General features: G+C 39.6%; 1 protein-coding gene across 1 annotated transcript; it reads right to left on the minus strand.

Annotated features, from left to right (window-relative positions):
- Positions 1-544: 544 nt before the first annotated feature.
- On the minus strand, positions 545-13,452 carry LOC139130776 (NACHT domain- and WD repeat-containing protein 1-like). The gene is made up of 8 exons (XM_070696571.1): positions 13,330-13,452; positions 10,096-10,304; positions 8,809-9,362; positions 8,271-8,427; positions 7,245-7,903; positions 6,253-6,428; positions 3,898-5,866; positions 545-3,668 (listed from the first exon to the last, which is right to left on the minus strand). The coding sequence occupies exons 2-8, from the start codon at positions 10,271-10,273 to the stop codon at positions 2,862-2,864; spliced, it is 4,500 nt and encodes a 1,499-aa protein (XP_070552672.1). The 5' UTR covers positions 10,274-10,304; positions 13,330-13,452; the 3' UTR covers positions 545-2,861.
- Positions 13,453-13,869: the final 417 nt, after the last annotated feature.

Below are 13,869 nucleotides of genomic sequence, written 5' to 3' on the forward strand. Positions count from 1 at the left end.
ACAAATGTGATGTAAGTCATATATTTACAGGCAAGCAATAAAAAATTATTATAATAATAATTATTATTATTATTGTGTGAGGACAAGGTCATTTACAGATATCTGAAGACCATGCAAGCAGTAATGTCCAATAAAACTGTGACAGTGATTCAATTATCACAGATAATGAATCTATTGCACCCATTCAAGAAAATCAGTGTTGTGTTGAGAAGCATGTACTACTTTGTTCTTTAACAGCTGTATGGCATGGTTTGTTAAAGTATAAACTTTGTAAGATGCATAAAGCTGTCTGACATGGAGGTAACACCTCTATGGTCAGTCAGTTAGTCAGCCAGTCTGTCAGTGTCTATTACCTCCATGGTCAGTCAGTCAGTCAGCCAGCCAGCCAGTCAGCCAGCCAGAAAGTCTGTCTGTCCATGAATGTAACACCTCATACCATGGACAGTCTGCTGTTAAGATTTATTGGTGCTATCGGTTGTCACACGTTACTTTGTGTACTTACACTTGAGGATGTGTAAAGCCAGTAAAATAACACACAAAACAATTGCATTCAATATAGGAGTTTAATAAACTAAAGAAAACGTCACATTGTTCTCAAGTTGTAAACTAAGATGGATGAAACTGCTTTTTATCTATACGTGTCTAAATCTATACAGAAATCTGTGAGTCATAATAGGAAATGGTTATATTCTGAAAAGAAATAGAAGTGTAATTAACTTACACGGTGCGTAGTAATGTATAGCAAAACGACATGGTTATTATGCGGACAATGACCATTCTAAGCAATAGGTCCCATTTTACATGTTGTACAGTGCTTCTATTAGAGATAAACTTGATTTTTTGCATTTAGCAAATTTACCAAAGAATGTGATGGAATACTTTTATGATTAATATCTTCGTACATTGACAAGCTAAGATACTTATTATATGAAGAACAAATGTAAGTTTATTTATTGGAAACTTTTACGAAGGGGATAATAACACTCTGAACAGAAGCTGATTTTATAGCCTAATCTCTAATTGTCCATGTGATATTTCCTGAATAGGAAATCACTGGCGAAATACACCGATTCTTTTATATACATACACATTATCCACAAGCTTCACAAGCACAGAAGATGCAGTAGTATCCTACATAAAGCACCTTGAACAACTAAAACTTATGAAAGACTAGAGACAAAATTATATGGGACAGGTGACAAAGTGTATATCAATTATCAAACGTCTATATATGCACAGATATTGTTAGTTTTATACTGGTAAATAATTGTTCATAGTTCTCTTATAGACAACCATGTATAGTGAATTAACATTTTGGTGAAATTCCAAAATCAATTCTTGCATATTCATGCACTTATAACCATCCTAATCTAATCAAGTACATTAAAATGAATTATCCAACAGTTTTGTATTGGAAAAAATTGTTCATGGTTCTCTCATAGACTACAACGTATAGTGAATCCAACATTGCGGTGAAATTCCCAAATCAAATTTGCACACACATCCACTTGTAACCACCATAGTCTAAACAAGTACATTAAAATGAGCTATTAAATGTCTATAAATACACACATATTGTTAGTTTTATATTGGAAAAAATGTTCATAGTTCTGTCATAGATTACCATGTATAGTGAATCAACATTTAGGTGAAATTCCAAAATCAACTTTCTTGCACATTCATACACCTGTTACCACCCTAGTCTAATCAAGTACATTAAAATGAATTATCAAATGTCTATAAATACACAGATTTAGCTACTTTTGTATTGGAAAAAATTACTCATAGTTTCCTCATAGACTACAATGTACAACATTTCAGCAAAATTCCAAAATCAAACTTCTTTCACACAAATCCACTTGTAACCACCCTAGTCTAATCAAGTACAATAAAATGAATCATCAAACATCTATAAATACACAGATATTGTTAGTTTTATATTTGAAAAAATTGGTCATAATTCTCTCATAGACTACCATGTTTAGTGAATCAACATTTCAGCGAAATTCCAAAATCAAATTTGCACACACACATTCACTTGTAACCACCCTAGTCTAATCAAGTACATTAAAATGAGTTATCAAACATCTATAAATACATAGATATTGTTAGTTTGATATCGGAAAAATTGTTCATATTTTTCTCCCAGTCTACCATGTAAAGTGAATCAACATTTTGGTGAAATTCCAAAATCAAATTTCTTGCACATTCATACACTTGTAACCATCCTATATAACGTCTATAAATACACAGCCTTAGCTAGTTTTGTGTTGGAAAAAATATTCATAGTTCTCCCCTAGGCTACCATGTATAATGATAAACATTTTCCAAAATGAGATGACTTTATTTATTGTCTTAGGTTGGAGGTGCTGCTGTCAACAAGACACACATGCGCACAGCAATAGGACGGCCAACAAGTAGCAGTCTGGTCCCCTGCCCAATTTCTACCGCTGGCTGCGCTGTTTACAAAACTAGGGACCCTATTTTCGTGAGTAGTTAGGTCAGCGGCAGATACGGGACAGCGGACCAGACTAAACAAGAAGAAGATTCAAATAAGCGCTCTTTCAAAATGAAAAAACGATGACGTTGTCATCTACAGAAAGTTTGAATTAGTGTGAAATAGTTCTCTGATACCATTCTTCATTTTAAATCTGCACCTTATTGTGCAAATGCTTGAACTGATAATCCTGTTACTTACTATTTCAAAATGTTATACTAGGTCATCAATTTGATATGTTATGGAATAATTGTTCAACTGACAGATCGTATCCATTCATATTGGTCTCAATTATTCCCAAGAAGCAAAAATTACAGAGAAATTCTATTGTAACATTGTACCTCACTGCCGACTTTGTGACCATCTACTGGATTTCATTGATCCGCAAGCAGTACACATATCCCACAGCGTCACCAGCAGCAAGTAGGTTTGCATGTTTTGGGTTCCATGCCAATGCCCAGACTCCGGACACTGTGTGGAACACGTGTACCTGCTCTTGCTTCTCAATATCCCAGATTCGTACACTTTGGTCTAGAGCAGCTGATGCTACATATCTGTCATCGGGGGAGAAACAGACTATCCGTACCTCTGACTCGTGGCCTGGTAACTCACAAGTGACTTTGTTGGTTTCAGTGTCCCGGATTCGAACCAACAAGTCTCTAGAGCAAGTTACCAAGAGTTTGCCATCGTGAGAGAAGGAGGCACAAGTGATCCAGTCTGGTTGTTCAATAGTATGGAGTAGGGTTCCATCAAGAGCACCGTATGTACGAGCAGTGTTGTCGATAGAAGACCCAAGTATTTTCTCTTCATCAGGAGAAAACTCGGTGTACTGACAGAATCTATCAAAGCCACCCAACTCCATTAATTTACTTTGGTTTTCCCAGTCCCATACTTGCACGGACTGTGAGAACTCTCCGACTGCAATGATTCTCTTGTCATCTTTTGAGAACCGTAGACACCATGGTAAGAATGGATCACATAGAATTACGCTCTTGGTTTCTCCTTTGTCTCTGGTCCAGACCCGGATTGTAAGATCGTCACCTCCACTCGCGACCAATTCACCATTGTTTGAAATGGTGCATGCACGGACTCCACATGAAAAGGTACGTTTCTTGTCGTGGCCCTCGTAGATGATCGTTGGTCTGAATGTTTCAGTGTTCCAAATGCATACCTGAGATGAAATTGGAAAATACTTCATGTTATACTCGATAAATTAGTTATTCGAATCTACTGTTCTCAATGACGAGATTATCATTTCCACAAACTTACATCAATCATAATAGGTCTGCTTCCTCCTTCTCAAAGCGGTATGCATAATCATCATCATCATACACATATAGAGCAATAGGTTGGCAAGCAATGCTCAGTGCATTTAGTATAATATCTTTGTCTGGCCATACCTTGAAGTCATCTGATGCAGATGCCAACCATTTTCCATCAGGTGAGTATGACACACTCCAACATCTTTCGGAATGAAACCGCATCGTACTTAGTTTCTCAGCTGCCATAGCATCCCACACTCTAACAGACTTATCGTCTGACACTGAAGCAATCAATTTGGAATCTGGTGAAAAGACAACATCCATTACCCAGCCAGAGTGACCACCAAGTAATGCTAGGGTTTCCTTCTTCTCGATGTGGTACAGGTGGACAGTCATGTGACTTGAAGAACTTGCGACAAGTATTTTATCATCGGGTGAGAAGGCGACTGCAGAGGCGTCATTTGGAAGACCGAAAGTGGCAATAATATCACCAGTATTGCTTTGGTAGACAACTGCATTTGAATCGACCGCTGCTGATGCCAACATCTTGCCATTGTGGGAGAATCTGACACACCAAATAGCCGACTTATAATCGATTACTTTATGACCCTCCAGACGATCAGAGGCAGGGAAGTTGACGTTATCCTTAATTTCGTGTCCAGTGAGTTTGCATTGGACAGATTTCTCGTTAACGTCCCATATGAACAGTTCTAAGTTGTCACCACATGTAGCAATTTTATTTTCGTCGACTGGTGACCAATCACAGAAAACCGTGTGACCCTTGTGACCACTTAGGGTAGCAACCTCTTTTCCCGATTCAACCTCCCATATCTTGATCTGCTTATCCAGGGAAGAAGAAACCAATTTATCACCCTTTGGAGAAAATGCAATGCAGTTAATCCACTGCTCATGCGCATTTTCGATGACTCGTTGAAGTTGGTATGTTCTAGGACTCCATATATGGATGCTCTTATCTCCTGAGGCTGTGGCAATACACTGATTGCTTGATGAAGGTGAATATCGAACACAAGTGACTGCACCATTATGACCTTCAAGTTGACCTTTCAAATCCCCAGTGTGTCTGTCCCAGGCTCTGACTGTGCAATCAGCAGAAGCTGAATATATGACATCGCCGTCATTGGAGAATGTAACGGAGAGGACTGTTTTCTGATGTCCACTTAGTTGTTGTTTGTAGGCTTCTGTTTCTGATGGTTTGTTGATGAATTCAATCCATGCTGGAGGGACTGGAATGTGGTCATCTTGAGTAGCACCCCTAACTTGCTCTCTCCATCTTCTTGCTGCCCTCTCAGGTGTTGTACCAACTGGTGCATTCTGCATCTGCTGATATGTAAGCAATGGCGCCTTGCTGATGATGTGTGTTTCCCGACGAAGGAATCCTAGCATATCTTCAAAGTCTGAAATAACACTGTCATCGACCACGTCTTCTTGATGTTTTGCTGCATGCACTTCGGCAACACCCTTGCTACATTCAGACAGTAGGTCATACGCCATACCTGCCATGCACTTTGCTTGCACGAAACTCAGATCGCAGAGGATGTCACGAAGTCGTTTGTACTCTCTGGCATTTAAAAACGAAGAAGCTAGCTGACTTAATTTACGCATGTTCAGGGCCTTTGGACTATATGCTAAAGGCTGTGCTGAGATTGCGCGATCTTTTCCGAACAGTGTATAGTAATCTCCAGCGAAAAATTTCCCCAGGGTTAGAAAAGTGGCCTTCAAGCTATTTTCATCCAGGTAACGGTTTTGTGCGACTTCTATGAACTGCCTATGATAAAGAGACAGTACGATGGCCCCTTGTGCTCCTCTTTGAACCAAAAAATTCCCAAGATCATGGCGCAGTCGTACTAGCAACACTGGTGGCAGCCTCCGTTGTGGTGGTTTATGCCATTCCAACACGTCATCTAACAGCTCATCATCACAACTAAGAATGTCGAGAAATTCATCTGGATTGATGCCTTCACTGGATACAGCCAGCAAACCCAATACACGTTGCACAAGTAGCTTCCCATGGTAGTGCTCTAATGATTCATAGAAAGCATTTATCATGCCGGGAACATCGACTTCAAGTTTGCATTTTTCTAGACCCCTATGAAATAAGTCAAAGGAATGGAACATTAAAACAGGGAAGAAAATGTGTTTTTAGGCTAAGGATTATGGAAGGTAAATAACAAAGAGAAAACGCAGTCTAAATGTAGCGAATATGTAACACGTTTCTCTTATCGAGCCTTCCTGAATAGAAGGTTCATGATTGAAGACAAAAGATGCATAGTGTGCATCACGAGAGCACGAGATAACAGCGAGCCCCCATCCACATGCCTTCGTAACCCACAATTGTGTCCATATTATTAAAAACAGCTAAGAAAGTAATTGTCCATATTTTGTCGCAAAGATTTCTTATGGAGTAATAGTGTCAGCTTAATAGTGAGGGACAATAAACAAGTTTTTAAAACATTCGACGGGGATCAGACTTACTTGTAGGATGGCCATTCCCGGCATCTTTGAAATGCTAGTTGAAGGTACAAAGGTAATGTACAGGAATTGAATGCTGAAAGTACCATGTCACGTTGTTCATTTGTCAAAGTTCGACCAACCGATTTCAACCGGGCATCTAAAATAGCCGGGCCATCAGATGGGTCCAGTCTCTTTATCTAAAGAAAATGTATGAAATGTCAGTGCCAGAGCATCGAGCATTATAAAAATTTTGAGGCACCGAATTGATGAACACACACAAAGTCATCTGCCTGAAGATGCACGAAGTCATCAAGCTGAAGATGTTTCGAACCTTACTTTCCCTGCCATACACTCTGTATTTAATATGATATGTGCCCAACATTGGTATATACTTTTATGTATCCGTGCATGTGCTGTGCACTGAATACCACAAACTAGACACGTAAACTAGACACGTAAAATATTCATATTCATAAGATGATGTCACAAACAGACCATTGAAATTAGACCTGCTTTTGTTTTCGTGTCCGTGCACAAGCACGGTCACAGACAGGAGACAGGCTAATTTGTGATGAAAACCACTGCCCTTGACCACTGCCACACGGTGCCAGGAGGCATCGTGGGGTAGTGGTTAGGGTATCGGACTCACTATCGGAGGATGATGAGTTCGAGACCCCCTATGTCAAGAGTAACGGACTCACTGTCAGAGGATGGTGAGTTGGAGACTCAAGTACGGAGTTGTGCCCCTGCGCTAGGCACTTTACTCCTCATTGCTCCATTGAGTAGAGGGTTATGGGTACCTCATCCTTTACTTGGGTTCGCCTGTTGGATGAGTCATAAATAACGAAAACGAAAGCGAAAACGAACAACACGGATGTATTCAAAGTGATACAAGTATAGAAGGACTTGTATGTATATTCTCATTTATTGTTATCTCTTGTCCAAAATCTAAGTTTTTAATCATGTTGGTTCAGGCAGCCTTATTAAATGAATTGATGGTGTACCTAACTCACCTGTATGAAATGAGATGTTGGAAGTCCGAATGCTTTCAGTCTTTCGAGACATCCACCACTTTCGGGCAAGGTGGTAACGATGAATCGCACGTACCGTGGAATACGTCTAGGGATAAATTCAAGGAATCGTCGAGCTCCATTCTCATCAGACAACTGATCGAGAGCATCGATAAGTATGACCAACTGCAATTTCTTACATGCATTGTTCAATATCTTGATGAACTCTTCAACTAGGCCAGAGTAGGTCTGAGGTATTGTACCTTCAGCGATGCCGTAAATACGGGAGATTTGTTGACACAGCGACAGGAGCAAACCACGGCCTGTGGAAGAGTGTGATGAAGTGCCACAGAAACGATATACTATTGCCAGATTGGAGCGAACGTCGTTGTTTTGGATATCATGCACAACTTTGGAAACAAGGGAAGTCTTCCCAACGCCCGATTCGCCGTATACGACCAATGGCATCATGGGATCTTCTCCGTCGATGTATTTGTGAATGGCCGATAGGATGTTTGCTCTGCCGATGAAGTGAATGGTGCGTTCGTGGCAAAACAATTTGTGTCGAGCGACCTCTTCTTCTACTCTGTCAAGAGTACCCAGGTCTTTTATGATATCCTTCAAATTGTTTTCCAAGACTGACTTCACGTTCTCACACATTTCTATAACAATAGAGAAAAAAACTTCCTGTAGTTTAGACACTTTTGTTGCTTGGTTGATGCAATGGCAAGATGGATTAGTAAAAACTTGTGAGACGGCTTTTAGACATTGCATCAAAAAACGCAGTTCAGTATGCATTAAATCTATCAGCTGCATTGAATGTAGCAACAGTTGTACTGCTTTCGAAAACTTAATATGACATGTTATTTGAATAACCGTGATCGTAAGTTGGATAAAGCTTAATTGGAGTACAAGTGTAAGTGTATGTAAAAAACCCAAAATGCGAGAGAAAAGTAAAACAGCAGCCAAGTAAAGAGCTGTCAAATGTTATGTTTAACACTGTAGTAAGTAACAAACATCATTTCTTACCATCGATGTAATCTCCATGGAATTTCATGGTTATTCCATCTTCTTGCCATTTCAAATCACGAAACACAAATAATCGATCAGTTCCAAGTTTCTTCGATAATTCTTCTTCTTTGAGTTTCTTCATCAGTTCCATGCTCTCTTCATCGACATGTTGACCCTGGTAAAAAGAGTTTGCATTGATTCGTTGTCACTCTGACATCCTTGAATGTGGAGATGGCCAGGCCGATTTAATCATAGATGCTTCAACTCCTTGGACTATGATTTGATGTGAATTGTCTAATCTACCTATCTTTCTAGGTCTTTTTTGCCAAGTCATAATTATGAAAACATTCATGAAAACAACCAAATGATAATCAGAAATATGCATCATCGTCAACTTGATAAAAGTGTGTGATTATAATGACAGTACTGAAATGACTTATGTCACTGTGTTGAAGATATTCAGCTGTGTTTCTGAACGTAATACTGTACGTCTGACTAACCTTATCTCATCTACATATTTTTGAATAGAGAATTTGAATTTATTCTTTGAAAATACCTTGTAATTAATGTACCGCCTTGCAAGTTTAGATTGCGTATCGATATCATTAATTCTCCTGTCAATAGCCAAAGCTCTGTCTGCTTCAAACGGGTCAAATAGTATGCCAACTTCAACCTCCTGTGCCGTGATTGAAGTTATATATTTCTTCTTCTCTTTTTCACTGAGGGCAACCTTTTCAATAGCTTCCTTCAGGCCTCTTGAAATTGTCTGTTCCACTGACGACCATTTATTCCAAGCGTCGTCCCTCTCTTCTTTTGTAGTTGCACAGACATTGAACTGTTGAGTGATTGGCTGCAGGAGATAGCATGGTTCTAGGGCATTGTCATCTCGACGGTACCAGTTTCTTACCAACTCACGGTCCCCATCCTCAAGATTGCTGAGGAGAGTCTCGAATTCTTGGTGAGGAATCACTGGAGGCAACGGTCTCCAACCATACTTATCTCCAAGGATTGCAATGAAAGCCATCCCAAGGGAGGCATCCTGGCAACGTCTCACCTCTTCGAGGGAGATTTGCAAAGTACGATGATCTGATGTAGCTTGTTGTCGAATCCCTGACATTAAAGATGATAAGAGGTTATCCTTGAAATGAAGGGATTATAGGATTGGTTACTCTAACCCACCGGTGACCCATTGAACCCCATTTTTACGACATATTCCAAGTTGGGAATAGTGGCAGAGCTCACCAATTGTACTGAAGCTTTGCCACTCATGCCTGTCGAAATGCTTCATGAAAATAGGATACATGCATATGGTACACAACCACACTCACTCACTTTACATATAGTTTCGCGCCTAAAACTGTATCTTGAGGTCGGGAAAATTTTTATACACGTTGGTATCTCATCCTGATCAGGTTCTTCCATAAATTGTTATGACTCGAATTATGCAAACTGCTGTCAAATCGAGAGTGCTCGGAAAATGACAATTGGTAAAGGTTGACAAGACCGTCATCAATCAAAAACATTGTCCGATTTCCTGGATCTTTATTTTTTTAGGTCTGCTTAGTTCACTGCTTTTCTGAGGCAAAAACCCCTACATTTTACTTTTAAGGGAAACGTGACATTTATGTATAATGTATACATTTTTCACCATAGGTTTTCTGGCAACGTCTCTGATAAAAGTTTCAGGGATTGACAATATTACATAATTATTTTCTTTCATTTTCACATGCAAGGAAATGGGGTTGGTCCATGCTGCATTATCCATGGGTAGTCAACTGTCCCAGTAGAGATAAAGTATTTTTAAAGTGCTATTATTTAAGTTATTTTAATTATATCTACGTACCCCATCTTAAATCGACCACCTCAAATGCAATTCCGTGTTCCCGACACATGTTTCGTATTGGCTCAAACACACGCTGCATCATCATATTACGATCCAATTTTGTGTCAGTAAATGTTGAGCTGAGGAAAATCCGCACCGTCTTGTGTATCAGCTTCGGGTCCATGACGTCCGGGACCATGCTGGCTATACTAGCCTGACCGTTACCTTTCCTGAAGTGAAAAGAAAACTTCCTCCATTAAGATAAAAATTCAAATCAGATTTGATATCTTGGCTTTCTGGACTTCTGATAAGGCATGTCACTATTCTAATTTCACTTATGAGGTAAATTTGCTAATTTTGATATCTCAAAGCTATTGTTCTTTGTGTCATTTGAATCTTTCTATAGGGTCCCGTACTTTTCTGTTCTTCCCCGAGAGAATAGTATATCATCGCTTTCAATGTCACCAATATTACCTTTGGTAAATAAAGTTTAACCATATTTAAACAAAACTTACATTTTCACATAAATCGGTTTACCCACCGAAAATAAAACGGAATTTAAATACTGTCACACATCCAAACATGTCAGGATGTTGGGTCATTTAGAGGTCATAAAAAGTGCCGATGATACATTCCCATGTACTCAGACTTAAGGCAAGTCCGGTTACACGATATTGCAGTCACGTCCACGTATTGGGCTGTTTATGAAGGCAGCTGCCACGGCACTGTGATACACGTATGACAATATTTAAGGTAGAGTGCACCTCTGGAACGGATATTCAGATTGACACAAATTTTTACAATATTCTTTTTGGCTTACGACTCGTGGGGGCTGATTTTGAAGCTTATTGAGTAAATCAAATTTCCCATAGAGATAACATAGGGATGACGCTCATTTTGAAATTCTTTTAAGGATACTTTTAATTCATGTTTCCTTGCTTTTACGTCCCAAGATTAGTTGGTACAATATGTTTCTTAACTAACAACGAAATGAACTATGAACGAACGTTATCTGTAGTAGCCTGTCATAACGCCCTCCCCAAAGCTATGGCAAAACAAACCTTTACAGACTTGCCAAGACAACATGTAGGCCCTATATCAGACAGCAAATGCATTTACTTTTTTGAAAAATAGTTTTCTGACTTCAGGGAATTAAAAAATGCGGAATATCATCTTAAGTTCCGGGAATATTTGTGTAAACTGAAACGAGGTTTTTGATATGATGGACAATTTTGTACACTGGAACCAGGGCTTTTGACAGGGTTAACATTTTTGCCAATCAAGTGATTCGCTCGGCCCTTCTATGTGCTGTGTGAGTTTTCCAATTTGAGATGACCATGGTGGAGTTTACCAGCCCTCCCGACCACAGGGACGCGTTATCTTTCGAATGTAGCCATGCCATGCGCTACATTAATTATGACGAGTGTTGGTACCACGAGTACCTATTTTCGAACATTATGACTCGATCTTATGCAACATTTGTTTTCCGTGTTTGCTTGTTCATATTAACATATTAATTATTAAAATATATTTATATTTCCGTCTGATTGTAAAAATAGTATTTTCAAGATTAAGTGCATTGCTTTTGTTCTGATATAAATCACCAAAGGTGGAAACAAACCGGACACCTGAAAGAAAACTGCTCTGTACGTCAATCAAATTCAAACAGCAACTGTCTTTGGACAGCTGTCGCGTGGTTCATCGCAACGCGTACGGTCTGTACGTGACCTCGACGACTCGCGCTCCAACCTTAGTAGAAATCACTGAAATGTGAAAAAATGACCAAAAAGATATTCCACACTTAATATATTGTTAGAGAGGCACTAGGTTTATTAGTTGTACGCATACGTCTTACTTTAATGCCATGAAACAGTCGAAAACTGGGCGAGATCCATACTTCCGGGTTGAAACACTAGGACGTCGTTTGCCATTTTTATATTTCCACATACTTACGTCATAGGAAAGGCGGCACTTCATAACCAATCAGCACTCGAGAAATCTATTGCGACATCGCGACCTGTAATTTGCATACGGAGTAGTTTTCTCTTCGTTCAAGCGGCAAAATTACACTCCGCTTCAAATGACAGACGCACTATTTGGTAATGGTACCGGGAAAATGATTTATTTGACGTAGAAATAGCCATAATTATTGGTTTTGTTTGCATATAACCCGTTACAATGTAGACTTTCCCAAACGGTCGGTGTCCACCCTTGGATTTTCTTATGAGTAAGAATGTGAATACAACTATTCATTGTACCCAAATTCGCCAGAGGTTGCAGCGTGCGCATAACACAACTCGGAAAATAACGGGTCCCTGTGCTCCCGGCCATAACAAGTGGGTGGCCCGCCCCGCCCTATTCCCTGTAAAATCTGAACAGACGCTGTGCGCGAAAGATTGGCGTTGTCGTCACAGCCACCAAGAAATAAACCGTCGCGTCGCGTTTTATTATAACATGCCCTATAAATCCTGTTTTTAAGGTCAGTCCTTCACTCAATGTGTTAACAACATGCTGTTTTCACAACACTTCTCATCGGTCGTAAAACCATGATGGCAGTCAGATGATGAGGTAAGATAAAGTTCAATGGGTGAAAAGTGACAGGGAAACAAACGACGAAAGTGTATCCATGGAAGAAAGCGAAATTGTAAAAGAGCGACGTCAATAAATTGCTTGAATAATAAACTCCCTTTTACGTGAGAGAAAATCTCAAGATTAATGAAAACGAAAATCAAAGTGAAATTATATTATTATATTATTCTTGAAGTATTTTTTTCTGGATGAATCATTTTGGTAAGAACTGAATCACTTTCGTATGAACTAAACCATTATCGCGTAACCGTAAAAATGGACACCCTTTGAACTGTAAAACAGACAGTTAATTATCAGTGCACAAGATGTCATACCTCTCGCTAGAGTGTTTCAAGCGAAAAATCGATAGTGATGCCACTTGGAAATACTTAGCGATCATTTGGTTTTTGATCCAAGAATACATATCTTGTCAGCATAGTTGGTGAATTCCTTGTCTGACCTCTACAGAAACAAACGCATTTGGCAAGCATATTCAAGTTTACGTGTCATACAATTTACTGTACACTACCCTGGGTCGCGACAAAAAAGAAAACAATGAGGTCCTATCCACTGATGCCGATGCACAAATCATTAGTATTCCCTGCTCGATTCTGTAAGCTTACGCCAAACCGAAAAACAGTTTATCGTAGAAGCTTTCTTTGTTCCCGTCTCTCTTAATATCCATACCTTCTCCCCTTCTTGCGACGATTTCGAGATATACACTGTTGTTATCAGATTCTCACTCGAGATATACGCTATCGTTTTCAGATTCTCAGAACATCGGCTCACAGCAGTTTGCTTACTGCCCAGATACTTGCTTGAGCTTGATTAACTAGGCTTACTTCTATGCATTTCCCGTAGCGGATCTAGCCAATCAAGGCAGTGTGACGTCAGCTGAGGCCCACTAAGGTCGCAGCAATTGAAAAACCATTCACCGAAATGGAATATCAGCCGTAATTTGTTTCTCCGAAAGGTTATTTGATAAGTCAGAAAAGAAAGTGTCATAATCGTTACATGCTATGTCATCGACAATTCCTTTGTCCTTTCTGTGAGCTGATTGGTGTCATGGCCGATGGCACTTCGACTTGTCTGCGCTATATGGCGGGTGGGGTGGTATGATCAGTGGGTGTCGTTTGCAAGATAAGGCATAGCCCAGCGTCAATAGTCTGGGCGGCACTAGCTCTGAATTTCCATTCCGGGGTTAGCGAAAAGTAGGCTTTAAATGTA

The sequence above is a fragment of the Ptychodera flava genome, chromosome 4 (assembly GCF_041260155.1).
Source record: "Ptychodera flava strain L36383 chromosome 4, AS_Pfla_20210202, whole genome shotgun sequence".
Lineage (NCBI taxonomy): Eukaryota > Metazoa > Hemichordata > Enteropneusta > Ptychoderidae > Ptychodera > Ptychodera flava.